Source organism: Piliocolobus tephrosceles, chromosome 1, assembly GCF_002776525.5.
Source record: "Piliocolobus tephrosceles isolate RC106 chromosome 1, ASM277652v3, whole genome shotgun sequence".
NCBI lineage: Eukaryota > Metazoa > Chordata > Mammalia > Primates > Cercopithecidae > Piliocolobus > Piliocolobus tephrosceles.
Genome location: NC_045434.1, coordinates 158,609,914 through 158,633,162, shown reverse-complemented (window position 1 = coordinate 158,633,162; position 23,249 = coordinate 158,609,914). Strand labels below are relative to the sequence as shown.

At 34.5% G+C, this 23,249-nt stretch overlaps 1 protein-coding gene and 1 non-coding gene across 5 annotated transcripts in view; one reads left to right on the top strand and one right to left on the bottom strand.

The window, feature by feature from the left end:
• Positions 1 to 23,249, top strand: part of EFCAB7 (EF-hand calcium binding domain 7) — a 46,956-nt gene that overhangs the window by 1,197 nt on the left and 22,510 nt on the right. For 3 of the 4 annotated variants that reach the window (XM_023210385.1, XM_023210392.2, XM_023210397.1), the window contains exons 2-7: positions 1,133 to 1,320; positions 7,737 to 7,948; positions 8,582 to 8,668; positions 9,386 to 9,581; positions 10,024 to 10,145; positions 22,186 to 22,327. In XM_023210385.1, the coding sequence (XP_023066153.1) occupies positions 1,134 to 1,320; positions 7,737 to 7,948; positions 8,582 to 8,668; positions 9,386 to 9,581; positions 10,024 to 10,145; positions 22,186 to 22,327 (946 nt within the window). In that variant the 5' untranslated portion in view covers position 1,133. Of the gene's footprint in view, positions 1 to 1,132; positions 1,321 to 6,931; positions 6,967 to 7,736; positions 7,949 to 8,581; positions 8,669 to 9,385; positions 9,582 to 10,023; positions 10,146 to 22,185; positions 22,328 to 23,249 lie in introns of those variants that run through there. The other variant, XM_023210403.1, reaches the window with a different exon arrangement.
• Positions 12,612 to 12,672, bottom strand: LOC111541611. Its single transcript, XR_002731320.1, has one exon. It is a non-coding gene; the product is annotated as a U7 small nuclear RNA (small nuclear RNA).

Genomic DNA, 23,249 nt, shown 5'->3' with positions numbered 1-23,249 from the left:
AAGCAATTACTATCTTTCTTTCCCAAGTGTAAAAGATCTATATAATTCAAAAAGGTGCAAATGATTTAGGTCTCCTGAGTAGGAATCCAATGAGTCCTGAAGGGGACCCTACCTGTATCATCTTATTATTGAACTTGAAATATTCAATTTAGTAGGCTGGAGTGTATTTTTAGAAGTCAAAGCTGGGTAGAGTAATGTTGGAAGCTGTTAGACCAATCTGATAACCCATAGTAACCATTGTTCAGTAAACCTATATCCATATTAACAAAGAATAAACTGTTAGTGAAATTTACGGCTTTTTGCCACTTACTGATAGCTGGGTGACATAGCTACCCCTCAATTTCCTCATCTGTAAAACGGACAAAAAAATACCTGACCACTGTAATAGGGATAAGACAAGATGTATGACAGTTCTTTAAGCTCTTATGTACAGAGGTGCTATATCAACCTCAAATATAGTTATTAATAAAGGAACACAGTAAAACTATGATAATGTTATAAATGACACCTTTGAAATATAGCTATTTGAAATGTGGGGCTGCATTATGGAGATGTTAATGCAATGATCTTGTTGATCCTGCTGTGGAAGATGGGTGTCAACTACCACTCATATCCAGATTCTCATTATTCTGGAGTTTCTCATTATCTGCAGTTGATTTAGCACTTATTACGTGCCAAGCAGTATTGTATATGCTTCACATGTATTAACTGATTTGGTCCTCTTAAAAACCTGATGAAGAGTCTCATCTGACTTTCTTATTTTGAGAGAATAGATGCGTGCTTTTCCTTTGTTCAGTGATTCTTCTTTTGTATATATCTTTGTTCTTTTGGCTATTATTACATACTTGAATAATTGTATATATACATATGTACATATCTAAAATTAGAAATCAACTGCAAGGGCTTATTCTTGTTTAATGTATAATATGTCCATATACAACTATAATATTCATCTTTTTCTTCCACACATAAAACTTTTAATATCTTGATTTTTTCATAAAAGTTATAAATTTTCATCTTTTTCTTCTATGTATGAAATCTTGATTCTCCTCCCTGTATGTGAAAGACATGGTGACCTTTGCATTTTAGTGATTCACATTGACAAACAAGTTTTTAAATTACTTTTCAATAGAATGGCGATCAGTCCACGAAGCGATGCAACTTTCTCCAGTCAGAAATCAACACCTTCAGAGAGTCCTCGAACAAAGAAATTTCCACTAACTGAAGAGGAAATATTTTATATGAATTGTAGAGCTGCCTACTTAACTGTCTTCAAAAGCAGCTTGGAAAACATTATTTCTAAAGATCAGCTTTACTTGGGTAAATTTTAAAAATTTTAAATCTTTCACCTTTTTGTTGAAATAAATAGGTCAGAAAGACTGAAATTAGAATTAACTTGTTGAATCATCCCAATTTCTTAGTGAAGCTTGAGCAATGGAACTATAGTAAGCTATTATGTCATATTATATAGTTACATACTCTAGGAACTACAAAATAAATCTTTCAATGTTTATACAAACTAGATGGGTAATTGAAAGCTTCTGTCAATTACTACTTGCTTAAGATATTTTTAATTCTCATTTTGGTGCTTTAAGATTTATCATAATAAAATTAAAACACTTTTGGCCTCTAAGTCACTAGTCTGGATTTGACCCATACTGAGGAAAGTGTAAAGGATATGTAAAAATGAGTGGAATGTCTGAAAAAAGTGAAGTATTGAGAGATAAGTGAACTTTTAAAAGAGAATTGAGTTTGGGTTTTTTTATTTCTTATTTTTATTTTTTGTTTTGTCTTTTATTGCTTCTGTCCTTCACATTTAAAAATTCCTCTCATTACAAAGGTCCCCAAAACCACCAAATTTGGTCCTTGCCAGGAGTATCAAATGATTTGGAGGTCTTTAGTCATGAGAGAGTAGTAAACAACAGTACTAGATAACACTGACTACTCATGTCAGTTTCATCAAGGCTAATAACTTTATGGGTAGAGAAAGTAAGTTATTTTGCCAATTTTAGAATGAATTTTCTTAAACCAAAACCCTGACATATTTTTGCAGCAGTGTCTTGAGTTTGTATCCAATAAGATCTATTTGAGGAAATGTATTTTGAGGAATACAAGAATTGACAAGATTAAAATTTATTTGATGTCTAAATAAAATATATTATTTGCAAAGTAGTTTAAATGCAAATGCACATGACTGACTTTTAAAGTCATGTTTAATTTTGATTTACATTATTTTAAAATTACTAACATGCTCTATTTTGAATTTTAAGTATTTGTGTTTAATTCATATACATTAAATGTTTAGGCAGACATCCAATACATTTTTTTTTTTTTTGAAACAGAATCTTGCTCTGTCTCCCAGGCTGCAGTGCAGTGGCACAATCTCAACTCACTGCAGCCTCTGCCTTCTGGGTTCCAGTGATTCTCCTGCCTCAGCCTCCTGGGTAGCTGGAATTACAGGTGCATGCCACCATGCCTGGCTACTTTTTGTATTTTTAGTAGAGACAGGGTTTCACCATGTTGGCCAGGCTGGTCTCGAGCTCCTGACCTCAGGTGATCCACCCACCTCAGCCTCCCAAAGTGCTGGGATTACAGGCGTGAGCCACCATGCCTGACCAGTAAATTAAAATTACTTCTAATTTGTCATTTTTTCTGAAATATCTGAGATTTGTTGTTGTTGTTGTTGTTACTGTTTTGAAAATATACTAAGAGAAGGAATCTGCTAAGTTTAAAAGTTTAACATGCCTTCCACTACTATGGCATTTAGTTTGTGAATCAATGTGTATGTATTACTAAGGCATTATCAATCTTATAAAATTATCTGGGAGGATAACAATGCAGTGTTTGTCTCTTCAGTGTTATATACACTTTTGGTTTTAGGGTGGAATACTCTGTTAACGTTGTAATAATTGATTTTAGATGAACTATTTTTTAAAGAGGAGTAACATGAACCAGAGCTGCTTCTTCTTGCTATGTCTTTCATCTATATCCTTCTGCCACTTATACATATAACATGTGCATTTCCATTTTAAGGTCGGATAGAGCAGTAGCATTACTATAGCTTTAAGTTCCTTTTTTGTCAATTTATAAATAATACAGGCATTATAGACTTATGTCAGAACTTTAAAAGTAAACCCTGGCAAAAGATCCATATCATGGTGTCAAAATTTAAACATCTACAGCTACCTAATATTTTTACTATCATCAAACTTAATTAGATCCAACTAATTCTAAACCTAGAGATTAAAGTTAGTAGGAAATAGATTGTATCAGTTTCTTAGATATGGGTATGTCTGCTTACTGAGTACATGTTTTGGCACAATTAATTTTATTCTGAGAAAGTTGTTCTTTTCTAATTACCAGTACATTTTTTAAAACAGTATTTTCTTTGTTACTAAAGATAGCAGCAAGCATATGCTAAGCTACCACTTGTGAGAAAAAGTTACACACCTTTTTTCTCAAAACTGAACAGAAAATATAATTTTCTTTCATGTGGACTTCAAATGCTGGCAAGGATGTGGAGAAAAGGGAACCCTCATACACCGTTGGTAGGAATGTAAATTAATACAACCACTGTGGAGAACAGTTTGGAGGCTTCTCAAAAAACTAAAAATACAGCTACCATAGGATCTAGCAATTCTACTACTTGGTATATACCCAAAAGGAAATCAGTATATTGAAGAGATATCTGCACTCCCATGTTTACTACAGCACTATTCACAATAGCCCAAATTTGGAAGCAGTGTAAGAGTTCATCAACAGATGAATGGATTAAAAAAAAAAAAAAGTGGTACATATACACAGTGGAGTACCATTCAGCCATAAAAAAGAATGAGATCCTGTCATTTGCAGCAACATGGATAGAACTGGAGGTCATCATGTTAAGTGAAATAAGCCTGGCACGGAAAGGCAAACATCACATGTTCTTTCTTATATATGGGAGCTAAAAATTAAAACAATTGAACTCATGGAGATAGACAGTAAAATGATGTTTACCAGAGGCTGAGAAGGGTTTTGGGAGTGGGGGGAGAAAATTGAAAATAGAAAAATAGAAAGAATAAGACCTAGTATCAGCTAGCACAACAGGGTGACAGTAGTAAAAAAAAAATTTAAGTGTACATTTTAAAATAATTAGAGTATAATTGGATTGTTTGAAACAAAGGATTAATGCTTGAGGCAATGGATACCCTGTTTACCCTGATGTAATTATTGCATACCTGTATCAAAATGTCTCATATTATATATCTACTATGTACCTCCAAAAATTAAAGATTAAAAAAAAGAACCTTAGACAAAAGGCACTTTAGGCTTAACAATAAGGAAGAAATTTTGCAGAAAATTTTATATAATATTCATTGTCATAAAAATAATTTAGTAGTTGTGTAAGTGCATTCTGTATATGTACCATGATTCAGTTAACCACTCCTTGATTGTTTGAACATTGTTTCCTTTATTATTAGTAGCAGTAGTGTAGCAATATGATGAACATCTTTGCACACTAAGCGTTTTTAAAATAAAAATATTTTAGAGGCAAAAAAAAATTACAACTTCATTTACATCTACTTGTATTCCCAGCTTTTAAAGGGTAGGAGTTGGCTGGAGTTGGAATCCTAAAACACATATGCCATTTCTTTGATTCTGTGAACAGCTGAATTAAGGAATAGTTCATTTACACACTAGGCAAAATACTTACTTACATGTTGTTGCTAGGGCAGTGTGGTAATCAGGACTTTTGTTGACATCCAAAATAAAACCGTGGAAATAAAAACATTTATATTATCTCCAATGCAACGAATTTCCACAAAGCCTTTATAGGTGTATGGAAGATGGCAGTTACCACAACTGCAATTTCTGTTAGCTCTGAAAGTCACTGGCATAATCTAGAGGAGAAAAGAATTTTATTTATGGATTTTTAATATGTTATTACCCATAAGTTATGGCCGTAGATAGCAATTTTACACTCAGATGTAGACTTCCTATTTAGATTATAAAATTTCTTGCTGGGTGTGGTGGCTCATGCCTATAATCCCAGCACTTTGGCAGGCCGAGATGTGTGGATCACCTGAGGTTGGGAGTTTGAGACCAGCCTGACCAACATGGAGAAACCACGTCTCTATTAAAAATACAAAATTAGCCAGGTGTGGTGGTGCATGCCTGTAATCCCAGCTACTTGGGAGGCTGAGGCAGGAGAATCGCTTGAACCCGGGAGGCAGAGGTTGCAGTGAGCCGAGATTGTGCCATTGTACTCCAGCCTGGGCAACAAGAGCAAAACTCCATCTCAAAAAAAAATAAAGAAATAACAATAAAATAAAATTTATTTTTTTGAGATGGAGTCTTGCTCTGTCACCCAGGCTGGAGCACAGTGGCGCAATGTCGGCTCACTGCAATCTCCACCTCCTGGGTTCAAGCGATTCTCCTGCCTCAGCCTCCCGAGTAGCTGGGATTACAGGCGCATGCCACCAGGACTGGCTAATTTTTGTATTTTTAATAGAGACAGGGTTTCACCATAGTGGCCAGGCTGGTCTCGAACTCCTGACCTCAGGTGATCTAACCACTTCGGCCTCCCAAAGTGTAATTGTAAACCCAAATTACAGGTGTGAGCCACCACGCCCAGCCTAGATTATAAAATTTCTTTGGAACTAAAAAGTTTGTATTGATGAACAAAAATCAGCCTATACTAGTACACAATAATGTTCAATATAACTGACTTATTTATATCTGTATTTGTTACCCTGATCTGGTTTCTATCTCCATGAGGATATTTCTTTAGTGAAATTGTTTTATACTTATTGGTCCTTATTACATTAAATTGTAGAATATCCAAATTATCGTTTTTTGATGCTGATTGGTGATACACAGATCTTGTGAATTCCTATAAAGATAGTTGGAACTATCCAATATAAGATTTTGTAATAGAATTTGGCAGTACAATTCAGGACAATTATATCTTTTAAAATTATGTTAATTCCTTCTGTGGTGCTTAGGAAATTTGTCATTGGTTCATTTTAGAAAATGTTATATTTCAGTATGCAGAGATGTATTTGCAGATTACCAAGTTACTTCTATTCAGCTGTTCAAAATATCTGTAATTGCTTTAACTATTGTGTTTTAGTGTGATATGACATACGTAAATATACAAAGCTTTTCTCACATGTACTTCTTTGCTCCTCATAGATAGAAGGATGTGGTTAAAAATGAAGAGTAGTTTGACCATAGCAACTCTGTAATAATCTTCTCTTACAGTATATTGACATTCTTGATTTTTAGCAGGGCCATAACTGCAAAGGGATACTTTATGTGCATATATTTGACATTTGGAACATGATTAATGTTTTTGAAAGCTTAGTACCTAGCAATGATGAACATTTTAGATATCATGCCTGTTGACACTGATATTCTTTAATGAATGATTTTCTCATTTCATTAAGATATTTGTTTTTTTAAATTTACATATTGTATGTATTTATGAGGTACAATTTGACATTTCAGTACATTTCTATGTTGTATAATGATCAAATCAAGGTAGTTAGTATATCCATCGCTGCATGCATTTATCTTTTCTTTGTGGTGAGACCATTCAAAAGCCTCTCTTCTAGCTATTTTGTAATATACAGTACCTTAATGCTAACTATAGTCACCATACTGTGCAATAGAATACCAGAACCTATTTCCCACTATCTTGATTGTAAGTTTGTACCCATTGACCTACCTTTCCCCATCCTCCCCTACCCCCAAAGTACTTAGGTAGTACTTACAGTTCCCCTTCCCAGTCTCCAGTAACCAGTGGTCTGTTCTCTACTTCTATAATATTACCTTTTTTTTTTTTTAAGATTCCACACAAGTGAGATATGCTGTATTTGTCTTCAGTGTCTAGTTTATTTCACTTACCATGTTGTCCTCCAGGTTCATCCATCGTGTTGCAAATGACAGGATTTCCTTCTTGTTTATGGCTGAATAGTCATTAAGGTATTTATTTAGCCAGAAAAAGTACTAATTCATACTTTTTGTGTTATCCTTTTGTCCCTCAAACAATTAAGTGGATGGATGGTTGTTTTAAATCTTGTATTACCTTTAGAAGCTTTTAGAAGAGCTTTTAGAAGCTCTTAAGTAATCAGATATTGGTAGTTATTTAAACCATGTAGGTTGAGAACCAAACTGTCAGAATAAGGAAATTCTGACAGTTTAATTTAATTCTGGCATTAATAATTAAATAATCTTTAGTTGGTGGCATACATATTTTTGTTTTTCTTTTCTTTTTTTTTCTTTTGAGATGGAGTCTCACTCTGTCACCCAGGCTGGAGTACAGTGGCACAATCTCAGCTCACTGCAACCTCCGCCCCCCGAGTTCAAGCGATTCTCTTGCCTCAGCCTCCTGAGTCATTGGGATTACAGGCGCCTGCCACTATGCCCAGTTAATTTTTTCGTATTTTTAGTAGAGATGTGGTTTCTCCATCTTAGCCAGGCTGGTCTTGAACTCCTGATCTTGTGATCCATCTGCCTCAGCCTCCCAAAGTGCTGGGATTACAGGCATGAGCCACTGCGCCTGGCAATATTTTTGTTTTTCGAAGTCAGGCCTATCTTGGTATCACTAGATAAACCAACACCAAAGGTAATGTACTGGTATATGTATAGTGTTTTTTAAATATCATAATACATAGTGATTTGAAGAAAAAAAATGCACTTAAGTACGAATTCCAAGTATTACAATTACAAATAATACTTGTTTTGTTGGGCAGCTCTTCAGCATGCAGGAAGAAATCCATCCCAAAAGACCATTAATAAGTATTGGACTCCTCAAACTGCCAAACTGAATTTTGATGATTTTTGTATAATTTTAAGGAAGGAAAAACCTACTTCAAAAGCAGAACTACTAAAATCATTTAAGCAGTTAGATGTAAATGATGATGGCTGTATTTTACACACTGACCTTTATAAATTTCTAACGAAGGTAAGATCAATAAAACTGTTTTGTAATATGCATATTTTGTGAAAGAGCTTGGAATCTAGCTTTGACTACCAAAGTCCACATTAAAAATAACTATTTCATTGAGAGGTGAAATGAATTACTTACATGTTATTTATAAAGTACTTAGGGATCCTTCTGGATGAAAGGTTCTTTTTAATAAAAGATAAAGTATAAAATTGAGCTTATGTTACCACCCCCTTGTGCTCCTATTTAATTTGTTCCTGTCCAGAACTCTTTGAAAATCAGTGATAGTTCCATATGTGATAACTAAAAGGAAAACCAAGTATAAATAAGATTAGGAATCCATTCTCTTTTTTGGTACAATGTTAGAAAATATCATTCCCCTAAATTCAATAGCAGTTATAACTGACTCTATAGTATTCAGGTTCTAGTTACTATTTAGTAAACTGAAATTCAGCACACTTTCACAAAATTTAATAAAATTGTGAAATTTATATAGCCGCCTCATTCTTTCTTTTTATATAATACTCATAATTTATAATGAAGCAATACCTTAAAACTGTGGAAAAGATTAAAATGTGCTTCCACTATCCCTGTGAATAACAAAGTAGTAATCATGTTGCTTTAAAATAAATCTCCTTTTTTTTTTTTCAGAGAGGTGAGAAGATGACTCGAGAAGAAGTAAATGCCATAATAAATTTGACTGATGTAAATGCTGATGGCAAATTTGACTACATCAAGGTACATAAGCTCACATTGATGTAAATGTACATACTGTGTTGGAAAAGTGTTTTTATTTTTCCCCAGCTTTATTAAGGTATAACTGGCAAATAAAAATTGTATATATTTACAGTGTACATGTAATGTTTTGATATATGTATACATTGTGAAGCAATTAAATCAGTTAACATGTCAACTAGTTAACATGTCAGAAAATTATTTTTAAAGGGATGCATCTTTTTAATATTGGCAATGACATCCTTAAATATTGTACATGAAATTTAATTTTTCCAGTCCCACAATTGCAATCTGATGACTACATTAAAAATAATATAACCCAGTTAAAAAACATGTGTGCTCACACACACAGACAGATACACACGTAAACATAGAGACCCTACTCAGAAATGTACCTTTTCTGGTAGAAGAATCATAAAAATTATTTTGAACAAATGCAAGTCTACACGTCTTGTAAAAAAAGTAATATAAATCACCTCTCCTTGTGTAACATTTTATTTTCACTCAGAGTATGACCTCCTCATTGAATCACGGCTACATTTCACTAGGTCACTTGAGGCTGGTCAATCTGATTCAAAAAAATAAAATGTGTAACCATCAATAGGAAATATATTCCATCTATCAGTCTATTCCTTGCCTACTAATGTGCATTTGCTTTCTCCTCTTCCCCAATGTATGATTGAATAGTTTTACCCACTGGACTTTTTTTTTTTCCTGTAGTTTTGTAAATTATATATGACAACCAACGAGCAATGTCTCAAGACTACACTAGAAAAACTAGAGGTTGATAGTAAACTGAGGCGTCACCAGTTTGGAAACCACATTGAAGGGTCCCCTGAAAGGGACCCATCACCAGTACCAAAACCATCACCTAAAACCATAAGAAAAACCGATCAGGAAACATTCTCAAATAAAGGTATTTACTTTTAACACTAAGAACTTCTTGATCAGAAATGAAGAGTCATATTCAGATAAATTTTTCCTTCCATTTCAGCTTCTCAGTGATAAATGAGAATCTAACTTTTGTTAGCTACCATTTCTAGACTCTCTTAGCTGTAAAAATCTATTGAAGTAAAATTGTATTAATGGAACTTGACTTAGCTATGCTCATTATATTTTATTAAAACTAAAATTTCAGACTGAAAGGTGACATATTCAAATAAGAATTCTTATTAGTAGCCCATAAATTAGGGACTATTAAAGCCTGATAAATATAAAACTTCTGACTTTATTTCAATAGGGAGAACAAAGAGAGTCAAAGTAATACAATAGATCTTTTATACTGCATTGTGTTTGGAAAAAAACTCCTATTGACAACTTTTCATAATGTGAGACCTAATAATTATTAATTGTTGCAGGTGACACCAGGAGTTCTTTACTGTCAGCAACCAGGAAGTTCAAAACATCTGTTTCCTTCACAGTTACCATGGGGGCTAATGGTAACCGAAACTCAAAGTTAACGGAGCCAAATTTAATAAAGGTATAGTATTTTAAGTTAACAGAGATGACTTTTTCTGAAAAAAATTTGACATTAAGTTTATTAATAACTATGCAGTGTCTACAGGGAACCAGTGAAGTTTATGAAGTAATTCAAGGTTTTTCTGTGGAATTTCTACCTGTAAGCTAGTGTAATACTTTTAAATTAAAAATGATGAATATTATTATAAGCTTTCCAGCTTGAAAATGGTAACACTCAGTTTTATAACTTGATGAGTAGATTATCAAGTTATATACTTTGGCAAGCAAATTTTTTGTTTTGTTTAACAAATATTTACCATAGATGTTTCTTATAAATAAATCATTCATTCAATTTCAAATCCTATGAGAGAATGACAACAAAGTCACTTTGCTAAGTCAATATTTGTAGAGTGTTAATATTGATCTTCTTTCTTTGTTTTCCCTTTCTAGACTCAACCTTTACTAGTTTTCTTTCAACAGAAAATAATAGCTACAGAAATATAAAACATTAACTGGAAACTGCTAGGATACATTAAAAATGTGCACCTAGAGACCTCTGTAAAAGGGGAAAAAATGGTTATGACCACATACTATAACTGCTGTTAGAAAACTGAACTGATTGTTCTCAAGAGCCACATTTTTGTTTCAAATAACAACTCTGTATTTGTTATTGAACTCTAAAGTCCCTTATATCTTTAAATTGCTAGGCAGTGACATTTGTTCTATATTAAAATTTTAAAACATTATCTCCAGGGAATTTTGTTCAGACTGTTTAGGAATCTATACACCCTAAGCAATTTGGTGTGCATGTCCAGCATGTTCATACACAATATTTAGTGTTCCAACAATATTATTTTCCACCAGTGGAATCTTTTTGTATTTTGCAACTAAATTAATTATTAATAAAATTAACTTAGTTACATAATTATGGTTTACCTGATTCAAAAGCACAAATAAATGTAATTTTAGCCATTCTAAAGAGAGATATAAATAAATATTAATGTGGATTATGTTAAGTTATAGTAAGATTTTGTCTCTTTGTCATTAGTTGGGCTCATACCAATATAATTTTTAAAATTTAGTTCAGTTCAACAAATATTCACTAAGCATGTAATATGTGCCAGTTATTTTGCTTAGTGTAAAATATGAGCTTGAATTTAAAAATATAAATTTTCATTTGACTATTAAGAGTATACCAAGATAGTGTAGCATAGTATTTATTCATTCATTTATTCAACAAATATTTATTGAATGACTACTCTGTGCCAGTGTTCTAGATGTTGATGAGATTAGTGATCTAGAGTTTTGGATAGAGATCTACCTGGGCTTGAATCTTAGCTTTATCACTTCATAACTAACCTTGGGCGAATTAGTCGGCAGCCCTTCAGAGTTTCAGTTTTCTTATCCATAAATAGGGAATAATTATATTTAGTGTGCTTTGGAAAGATTTAAATCATATGTAAACATATGTAAAGCATTTAGCACAATGCCAAGGACATTAATAAATAATAGTGTTAATGTTAATGCTATTTATTATAAAGAACATTAATAAATACTAGTATTAATATTATAGAACTAAGAAATAACTAGGTGCTTGTATGGGAATGTCATGATGAAAGTATAGTTTAAGAAAAGTTAATCTACTGTTGTATTATGTATAGAGACCTCAGAGACACCATCTAAGAGGCTGATAGAGTTTTCCAAATATAAAGTGATGATAACTTGGCCTAGGATAGTACCTAAATGTAATAAGGTTGGGGCAGGTGTAATAGAAAAATGCCAAAATTAGTCTGTAAGTCATAATGATTATTTAACAAAGAGACTACTTAAGTTTTGTATCAAAGTCAAGAGCAGGGAATGGTGTGGATGATAATTGGGAGTGAGGTAAAAGGTACTAAGATAATTTAATGATTAAAAGAAAAGGGCATACTGTCAACTTTTTAATTCTGCGAGTTTCATATAAAATGTAATGCCTTTTGGAAATAATTGATAGCTGTGTATATCTTACCTTTTAATATCCTGTTTCTGATCTTGTATTGCCCACTGTTGCTTACTATCTGCTATTTCTTAGTTGAGCTGAAATTACTATCTTTTAAAGTAAGTGACCCTTTTGTTACTCAGCAGCATTCAGTTCTTTGTTTACATTTTTCTTTTCTTTGTTTATTTATACATTTTTTTAAGACAGAGTTTCACTTTGTTACTCAGGCCGGAATGCAGGCGGGATCTTGGCTCACTGCAACCTCCGCCTCCCAGGTTCGAGTGATTCTCCTCCCTCAGCCACCCAAGTAACTGGGATTACAGGTGCATGCCACCATGCCTGGCTAATTTTTATGTTTTTAGTAGAGACAAGGTTTCACCATGTTGGCCAGGCTGGTCTAGAGCTCCTGACCTCAAGTGATCTGCCTGCCTTGCCCCCCCAAAGTGCTGGGATTACAGATGTGAGCCACCACACCTGGCCACATTTTTCTTTAATTCTTGTTTCCTCTTGGGGGGTTTTCTGGTAAAAACAGAGAACCTGCTAGACAAATTCTAAAAGAACTGTAATACTTGCAGTTTTCTTTTTTTTATTTCACAAATTTCATATATTCCTGAGGTTTTATAACCGTTCTGAAAAGTACTTGGTTGTGAATATACAGAATAAATTACTGAAAGGATTGTTAAATTAATTTTCCAGATACTTTACATTTATTTTAAACAAGTTTAGGTATCTCAACTTCATGTGGAACAGAAAAGTATGGAATTGGGACAGAGAAGGAGAGACTTTTCAGAAACTAGAAAATTGTTGTGATAGGTAAGGGTAAGCCATGTTTTAAACCATAAATCCACACAATTGGTAAAGGACTTGAATTACAAAAGGAAAATAAGATCCTTACAGGTACTATACATATATTACTTTCTATTGGCCATACTTAGTTACTATATTACTATTCTTTTTAAAATTCTGAATTCTATCCATTTACTTAGATTCTGTGATGATAAAGGAATGTCAGGAATTTTCCTTTCAGAGAGGAATAGCTTCACTTTCCTTGCTAAGACCAGTCATGTCTAGAATTAGAGTAAGCCCCAAACTATCAGTTGTAAACTCCAGAGATGCAATACTTCCTATATTCAGATTCTTAGGGTATGCCTACATTTATATTTTATACATGTATATTGTACAACATATGCACACACATCACACACATATGTTGTACAACCTATATATTATAATGTCAAAACATATAGCATCTATATTGTATACCATTTATATGTTATATATATGTCTATATATGGCAATACAAATATAAACATTTTAAATTCCAAATGGTTCATTATCTGTTAATTTTTGTGAAAGCTCCATATAATAATTTTCTTATAAGTTTCTCACATTTTCAAAATGTTGATCAATTCAACCTGTCAGTTAGGTTTCAGGCCACATCAATTTTACCCTTCATAAATTATCTATTTAAGTTTTTATTTTTTAAGTATGTATAGTTTACAATTATTTAATAACAAAAAATGCAACAACCGGTTACTTTCTTGTCTTATCATACCCCAAAGCAAATAGCCTCCTAATAAGTATGCAACATAGGAAATCTTTATAAAAAACAATAGTGATGATAATGATAGTGATGAGTACCTCCTCTGACTAAATCTATGTCAGATCCACTGCTTAATAATTCTTTCTCACTGAAAAATTTAATAATACAGAATTTGTATGTTAAATCATTTTCATTCACTACAGTGTTCCAAGAAAAATGTAACTATACTGATATATTTATTTTGATAACTAGAATTTTCGGCTTTAGTGTTTGGTTTTGTACTTTTAAGCGTGTCCTCATACATTATGAATGAAAATAAGTAAAATTTGCATATAACGAAATAACAGTTCAGTTTGCACTTATATGAATGTACCCGAATTGGTAGAATACAGCACCACCTCATGCCCTATATAAGAATTACAAGCTATTATTTTATTTCTGCTTTATAATGTCAAAAAATTATATCATAGATGGAATTTCTTACTCTCATTCTAAAATTATTTTCAAAACTCAACCTTCTTTCATTTTTCTCCTAATACTCAAACTGTCAGCTTAATCTATAATCCTTTCAAATTGATTTATTTGAATGAGCCAGCCAATTTGTCAGTAATTTTTTCTTTTAGTTCATAACATTTTAGTCTAGGTCCTAGAGAAAAAGCTTTGTATGATTGAAAGTCTATTTGTTTGAAAGACATTTTTTTCTTTTTTCTTTTTCTTTTTTTTTTTTTTTTGAGGCAGAGTCTCACTCTCTTGCACAGACTGGAGTGCAGTGGCACCATCTGGGCTCACTGCAACCTCCGCCTCCCAGGTTCAAGCGATTCTCCTGCCTCAGCCTCCCAAGTAGCTGGGACTACAGGTGTGCCCCACCATGCCTGGCTAATTTTTGTAGTTTTAGTAGAGACAGAGTTTCACCATATTGGCCAACTGGTCTCGAACTCTGGCCAACTGGTCTCGAACTCCTGACCTCGTGATCTGCCCACCTCGGCCTCCCAAAGTGCTGGGATTATAGGCATGAACCACCGCACCCAGCCTTGAAATGAAATTTTAAGTTGAATAAGCATTGTATGTTTAATAACTCTGGCAGATCTTAAGTTGAATGTTTCCTGTTGAACAGTAGGAGCTATAAGTTCTCCTAGTGGAGTTATTTCAAATTCATATTGATCTGTTTATTACACTGAAGTTTGGTTGATATAAATAATATGATATTTGTCTTTAATAACTGTTGTTCTACCATTTTCCAGCTTTATTAATCCATATTTAATGTTATACTATATAGTTTGCATTTCCAAAGACACTCACAAATTCTCTTCTATTATAGCATTATTTTCTAGACATGGAACTTAGGAAAGATTTAGAATAAAAATGTTTAACTTGTTCCCCTGTTAAATTTATAAAGCCATGTCCTGTTAATCTGTGGCACTGCCCCAGAGGTAGCATCAGCACATCGAAAAATTCTTCCATCTTTGAGTTTCCTAAATGGCACAAATGGTGTTTACTACCAGTGTACCAGGTAAAGTACATTATTTTTAAAAGCTTAATTTAACCATTTTTTTGAAGCTGGGGGTAGGGCTGCTGTGCTGATGATTACAATATAAATTTAAGAAATTTTGCAGCTACTAAATGCTACATTTTTAAAGTAAGAAAACCAAATAATTAAGTTTGTCTTAATACTTATATGTGTGGAATCCTGAATGATAATGCCTTACCATACTTTATTGTAATAGTATCATATTCACAAAGTTTCTTTTAAAAACTGGCTTTAAAAATCACTGCAGATATTTAAATGTGAAATAGAACAGAACTTGGAATATAACTTACACACTGGAGAGAAAGTAAGGAGACCTATGTTTTGGTTCTAGTTCTGCAGTCAACTGAGAACTATAGCTTTACACATACATCACTTTATTTTTCAGACTTTATCAAAAGAGAAGTCTGGACTAGATTGCTTTTTAGATTTCTTCTACCTTTAAGAGTCTGTAATTCTAAAGTATTATCCTTTACCTTTCCAAATAGGTAAATATAAAAAATATAAAATATTTTAGATGAAATTCCATCTGATGCTATAATCAAAACTGATTGAAAACATTTAAATGTTTTCTATTTAATGTCAGAATCATAATTCAAACTGTCTCAATGTGTAAATTGTCTAAATACTGTATAGCATTTCTTTCATTTCTATTCTTTAGCAGTCATCACCATCCAAGGTCATGTTGATTATTTTAAGGGCAGTTGGGTCTGAAGTAATGCCAGCATCTGTTGTTAGTCCATATATATGCCCATCCAAGAGATTTACAGGGAAGCTAAATGAAAGCCTGTGTATCATTACTCATTGTTAATAGTAGAACTTGGGCCAGGCGCAGTGGCTCAAGCCTGTAATCCCAGCACTTTGGGAGGTCGAGGTGGGTGGATCACTTGAGGTCAGGAGTTCGAGACCAGCCTGGCCAACATAGTGAAACCCCGTCTCTACTAAAAATACAAAAAAATTAGCTGGGCATGGTGGCAGGCCCCTGTAATCCCAGCTACTCGGGAGGCTGAGGCAGGAGAATTACTTAAACCTGGGAAGTGGAGGTGGCAGTGGGCCAAGATGGCACCACTGCACTCCAGCCTGGGTTACAGAGCGAGACCATCTCAAAAAAAAAAAAAAAAGTTGAACTTCAACTTTTGCTTCTGCCACAAGCCCAAGTTTGAACCTCATTGTATCACAGATAATAAAAAATTTGAATTTGGTACCCTGAGTAGATTTTCTTTTAGAAACATGGTCTAAATGCAGAGTCCAAAAGTCTTGGACTCTAGACCTAATATTGCTACAAACTCCTTATAAAACTCTGAACCCATATAACCTCTGGCTACCTCAATTTTTCTGTTTATTAAAATGGCTAATTCATATCTACCCCATACTGCCTCATAGGGATGTTGTTGAAATATCACATATAATGACTTGTTTCTGTCATGGGCAATATACTTAACAAGATAAATTTCAGTAAGTTAAGGTCACATCTTAATTTCTTAGAATTAAAAATACACACATCTTGTATACCCCAAAGGTGTGACAGTGCAGCTGATTAGTGACTGACTGAAAGCTTGAGTATAGTTCAGTTTATAATGATAAAATCTTAAAATGCAATTGAAAAGGAAATTTCCAAAGAAAAGATAAAGATAAAAGAGAAAACTTGTATAAATTGAGAAATAACCAAAATGAAAATAAAAGGAATAGAGAAAATACATTCATTAACACTCACAGAGTGGTTAATATCTAAAATAGTCAAAATAATTTATTAAAATATGTAAGAAAAATGCTAAGTCTGCAATAGAGTTATGAGAATAGGTGAATGAGTAATTTATACAAAAGAAAACAAAAATAATAAACACATGAGGGAAATGTTCAACCTTGGTATTAACAATCAGATAAATTCAAATTAATGCAAAAGTTATTACAATACCATTTTTACTATCAAATACTCGAGGCATATACAAATATATGGAATACCATAATGAATGCTTTATGTACCCACACCTTGCTTATGAAGTCATCCCACATCACCCAATTTTTTTCACAATAAAACAATACCAAATAATGGTAAAATTATTACATTATATACCATTGGTGGTATTGTAAAATTGGCAGTACTGTTTTATAAAGCAGTATGGGAACACATGTCAATAGCCTTAAAAATACACATACTTTTTTGCCTGAAAGTTCTTCTCAAGGAAATTATTCATCAGAAGAAAAACATTTAGACAAAAAAGTATTCTATTAATATTGTGATAAGAAATTATAAATGACCTAAATGTCTAACACTTTAGAAATAGTTAACTAAGTAGTGGTATACCAACTTAATGTTTGTTTGTTTTTTTTTTGAAACGGAGTTTTGCCCTGTTACCCAGACTGGATGCAGTGGCACAATCTCAGCTCACTGCAACCTCCGCCTCCCAGTTTCAAGCAATTTTCCTGCCCCAGCCTCCTGAGGCTGGGATTACAGGCACCCATCAACACACACGGCTAATTTTTGTATTTTTAGTAGAGATGGGGTTTCACCATGTTGGCCAGGCTGGTCTCAAACTCCTGACCTCAGGTAATCCACCCACCTTGGCCTCCCAAAGTACTGGGATTCCAGGAGTGAGCCACCATGACCGGCCCCAACTCAATTTTTAATCATAGAACCATTTAAATTGAAAATTTGAATATTGCATAGCAAAATGGTTTTTCTTGGCCGGGCGCGGTGGCTCAAGCCTGTAATCCTAGCACTTTGGGAGGCCGAGACGGGCGGATAACGAGGTCAGGAGATCGAGACCATCCTGGCTAACACGGTGAAACCCCGTCTCTACTAAAAAATACAAAAAACTAGCCGGGCGAGGTGGCAGGCGCCTGTAGTCCCAGCTACTCGGGAGGCTGAGGCAGGAGAATGGCGTAAACCCGGGAGGCGGAGTTTGCAGTGAGCTGAGATCCGGCCACCGCACTCCAGCCTGGGCGACAGAGCGAGACTCCGTCTCAAAAAAAAAAAAAAAAGGGGGGGGGTTCTTGTGGTAAAATACACAAAACATAAAATGTACCATTTTACTCATTTTTAAGTATACAGTTCTGTGTCACTAAGTACATTCACACTGTTGTACAACCATCACTACCACCACCATACATCTCCAGAACTTTTTCATCTGGAACTCTATTCATTAAACAGCAACTCCCCATGTCCCCCTCCCCACAGACCCTGGCAACCACCATTTTACTCTTTGTCTCTCTGAATTTGACCACTCTAGGTACCTCATATAAGTGGAATCATACAATATTTGTTCTTTTGTGTCTGGCTTATTTCACTTAGCACAATTTCTTCAAGAATCATTCATGTATAGCATGTGCCAGAAATTAAGACTGAATAATATTCCCTTGTATGTATTTACCACATTTTGTTTATCTATTTTTCTGTCAATTGGCATTTGGGTTGTTTCTCCCTTTTGGCTATTGTGAGCAGTAATGCTGTGAACATTGGCATACATATCTGTTTGAGTCCCTGCTTTTACTTCTTTTGGTTCTATACCCAGAAGTTGGAATTACTAGACCATATAGAATTATAGGTTTGCTTTTTTGAGAAATTGCCATATTGTTCACAATGGCTTCACCATTTTATGCATTTTATGTTCCTATCAACAATGCACAAGCGTTCCAATTTCTCCACATACTCACCAACACTTGTCGTTTTCTGTTTTTTTGATAATAGGTATCCTAATGGGTGTGAGGTGGTATCTCATTGAGGTTATGATTTGTTTTTCCTTAATGATTAGTGATGTTGAGCATCTCTTATTAGTGATGTTGAGCATCTCTTCATTTGCTTATTGGCCTTCTAAATATCTTCTTTAGAGAGTTGATCATTTGATGATTCCTTTGCCCATTTAAAAAATCTGGTGGTTTGTTTTGTTGTTGTTGAATTGTAGGAGTTCTTTATATGCTCTAGATATTAATCCCTTTTTGGATATGTGATTTGCAAATAATTTCTCCCATTTCGTGAATTGCCTTTTCATTCTGTTGGTAGTGTTCTTTGATGCACAAAAGTTTTTAATTTTGATGAATTCCAATCTGATTGTTGCTTGTGCTTTTGTTGTCATATCCAAGAAACCATTGCCAGATCCAGCGTCAGCTTTCCCCCTATGTTTTCTTCTCAGAGTTTTATAATTTTAGCATGTTTAGGTCTTCAGTTTATTTGGAGTTAATTTTTATGTATTGCGTAAGATAATAGCCCAAATGTATTCTTTTGCAGATGGATATTCAGTTTCCTCAGCCTCATTTGTTGAAAAGACTGTCCTTGCCCTCATTGAATGATCTTGGCACCCTTGTTGAAAATCATTTGACCATATATGCAAGGATTTATTTCTGGGCTATCCATTCTATTCTACTGTTCTATATGTCTGTTTTCATGCTAGTACCACACCATTTTGATTACTGTATCTTTGTAGTAAGTTTTGAAAGCAGAAGGTATGAGTCCTCTAGCTTTATTGTTTTTCAACAGCAAAATATTTTGGATATGAAATTAAATTTTAAAAGCAGAACGTAAAGTGGTGTTTATTAAAATGTAAAAAATAGGTTTCTGCGTAAGGTCTGTATTAGAAAGGATTACATGAAAATCTAAGTGGGGCGTTAGAATTATAGAGATTTTTAAATTTTTAAATGTGTTATTTTAAATATCAAAATATAAAATATAAAAATGATTATGACATAAAATAGAAAAATGAGATGTAAGTATGTTAGGATAATTTAGCCTTCTTTTAAAAATGTGAGCATGAACATGAAACTCTCAATGTAAATTATTTTTGCCTTTGCAGTGCCATAACAAATCTTTCTATAATGAATTAGAAAACATTTATGATGTTATTGTTATAGAGCTAGCATACACCTTTTCAGTAGTTATCAATATTATTAAAGCCTTGAACTGATTATCTAAATATTCTTACTTACATTTCAGGCAGGCAAGCCTACTAATAATAAAGTGAAAAGCATTTTTTGCACATAGCTATGGTAATGACACAATTTCTTGTAACTTCAGTAAAGAATCTTCTACTTTGTGTCCAAGTATTTTCAAGTTTTATTCTTTTCTTTTTTGAGACAGAGTCTTGCTCTGTCTCTCAGGCTGGATGGAGTGTAGTGGCACGATCTCGGCTCACTGCAAGCTCAATCTCCCGGGTTCAAGTGATTCTCCTGCCTTAGCTTCGGTGTAGCTGGGATTACAGGTGTGCACCACCACGCCTAACTATTTTTGTATTTTTAGTAAAGACAGGGTTTCGCCAATGTTAGCCAGTCTGGTCTTGAACTTCTGACTTCCAGTGATCCACCCGCCTCGGCCTCCCAAAGTGTTGGGGTTACAGGTGTGAGCCATTGTGGCTGGCCAGGTTTTACTCATTTCTAGTTATGAGATCCCATATATTAATTCAGACAAGAAGGAATTTGGCTAGACCAAGAAATGGTAAAGCCAATATAGAAAAGTCTTTCTCAAAAGTGATACTTTATATTCATCAGCATTGTTCTGTTGTGAACCTTTTTTTTTTTTTTTTTTTGAGACAGAGTCTCCCTCTGTCATCCAGGCTGGAGTGCAGTGGCATGATCTCTGCTCACTGCAACCTCTGCCTCCTGGATTCAAGCAATTCTCCTGCCTCAGCCTCCTGAGTAGCTGGGACTACAGGCGCGTGCCATTATGCCCGGCTAATTTTTGTATTTTAGTGAAGACAGGGTTTCACCATGTTGGCCAGGCTGGCCTTGAACTCCTGACCTCATGATCCGCCCGCCTCGGCCTCCCAAAGTGCTGGGATTACAGGTGTGAGCCACCGCACCCGGCCAGCTGTGAAATTTTATTCAGCATGCTTCTAGTTACCTACACTTGAAACAATTATTTTGCTTTTACATTTAAAGTCATTTTTTCTTTCAATATGTTTTAGCAATCCTTAATTCTTCCTTCTTAACATGCTCCTAGCACTAATCTCTCTCTATTACAGCAACATATTTATTTATTACTTTTCTTCAATACTTCATTTTTATTTTTATTTTTATTTTTGAAACGAAGTCTTGTCCTGTTGCCCATGCTGGAGTGCAATGGCGTGATCTCAGCTCATTGCAACCTCCGCCTCCCCGGTTCAAGTGATTCTCCTGCCTCAGCCTCCCGAGTAGCTGGAATTTCATGCACCCAGCATCATGCCCAACTAACTTTTGTATTTTTAGTAGAGTCAGGGTTTCTCCCCATGTTGGCCAGGCTGGTCTTGAACTCCTGACCTCATGATCTGCCCACCTCAGCCTCCCAAAGTGCTGGGATTACAGATGTGAGCCACTGCACCCAGCCAATTTTATTTTTCTTACTCTTCTTTACCTTATGTCTTTTCCTAACTTTTCATTATTGAAATGCTATCTATTCTTCATAATATATAGTTCATCAGTTGCATACTCAGTTTACATCAGTCCCCCCATCCCAATCAGTTAGACAGTAAATATTTGTTGGGCCAATGTGTTAGGCACTATTTTAGTAACTTGGATAATAGTCAATTCTTTTGCATGTATAATTATCTTTTTGTGTTAACCATATATTACTGCCAATTATAATTGGATTTTTTTGAGATGGAGTTTCGCTTTTGTTGCCCAAGCTGGAGTACAATGGCGCAATCTCGGCTCACTGCAACCTCTGCCTCCCAGGTTCACGTGATTCTCCTGCCTCAGCCTCCTGAGTAGCTGGGGTTACAAGCATGTGCCACCACGCCCGGCTAATTTTGTATTTTTAGTAGAGATGGGGTTTCTCCATGTTCAGTCTGGTCTCGACCTCCTGACCTCAGGCGATCCGCCCACCTTGGGCCTCCCAAATTGCTGGGATTACAGGTGTGAGCCACCGTGCCCTGCCTATAATTGGATTTTGTTATGTTTGTTTTTTACCTCCTAACTATGTTGCACATTCCTGGAGAGCAATGATTATATTTGGCATTTCTTTTATATCCCCCTGCATTTTCTCCTCATTACTATGCATACTGGAAACGTTTAATAAATATTGTTTGAAATAATTTTTTCCTTCATTTCAGGACTGGCAATACATGCAATCAAAAGGTTGCTTCTTCTTAGAAGAAGATGGTGAAATCATTAGTCATCAGTACAGGATGCAAATAGCACAGAGGTCCATGGTTTATCTAACAATTAAGCCATTAAATCTGAGTCAAGTTGAAGGCAAGTTTAAATTTTTTGTATATTTTTAAAATGTCAAGTTGTACCCTCTTTGAAAGTACTTATGTAAGTATTCCATAGTCCTAGTTAGGAAAGAAAATAATCTGCCTAAGTGAGAAACATAATGGTTACATTTCAAGAAAGTGTTGGCCTATACATGGCCTGTGTTAATCGTATGAAAAGCAAGTAGATTGCTTTGTGTATATGTTTAAAGCATGTTTTATTAAAAACAATAACTTTTTCCAAACCTTTCTACAGCTAAAATAGAAGAAAATAAACGGAAAAAAATATGTTAACTGGTTTCCTCATGATATAGAACTAACTTTTTTTTTTTTTTTTTTTGAGATGGAGTCTCCTCTGTTGCCCAGACTGGAGTGCAGTGGCTCAATCTTGGCTCACTGCAACCTCCGCCTCCTGGATTCAAGTGATTCTCCTGCCTCTGCCTCCCTGAGTAGCTGGGACTACAGGTGCACATCACCTCGCCCGCCTAATCTTTTTGTATTTTTAGTAGAGATGGGATTTCACCATGTTGGCCAATCTGGTCTCAAATTCCTGACCTCAGGTGATCCACCCGCCTCGGCCTCTCAAATGGCTGAGATTACAGGTTCAAGCCACTGTGCCCAGCCAGAACTAAGTTTTTATTTGCTAATTAATCTTAGCTTTTTCCATTTGTCAGTTTTTAAAATTAATATGTCAAAGAGAAGTTCTGCAAGGGCATAATTTAGAACATATGAAACTGCAAGTATTTTTAATACCTTCAAAACCGTTTGTGACTTAGACAATATTTATTAATAATCTTTGTATTCATGGTAATATTCTAGGTAAAAATTAATACTTTTCTAGTGTCTAAAATGGTTATGTAATTTTTAAGCAATGAAAGCTATCTATCTATAAAGGTGATTTCCCTAGATACCTTTTTTAATGT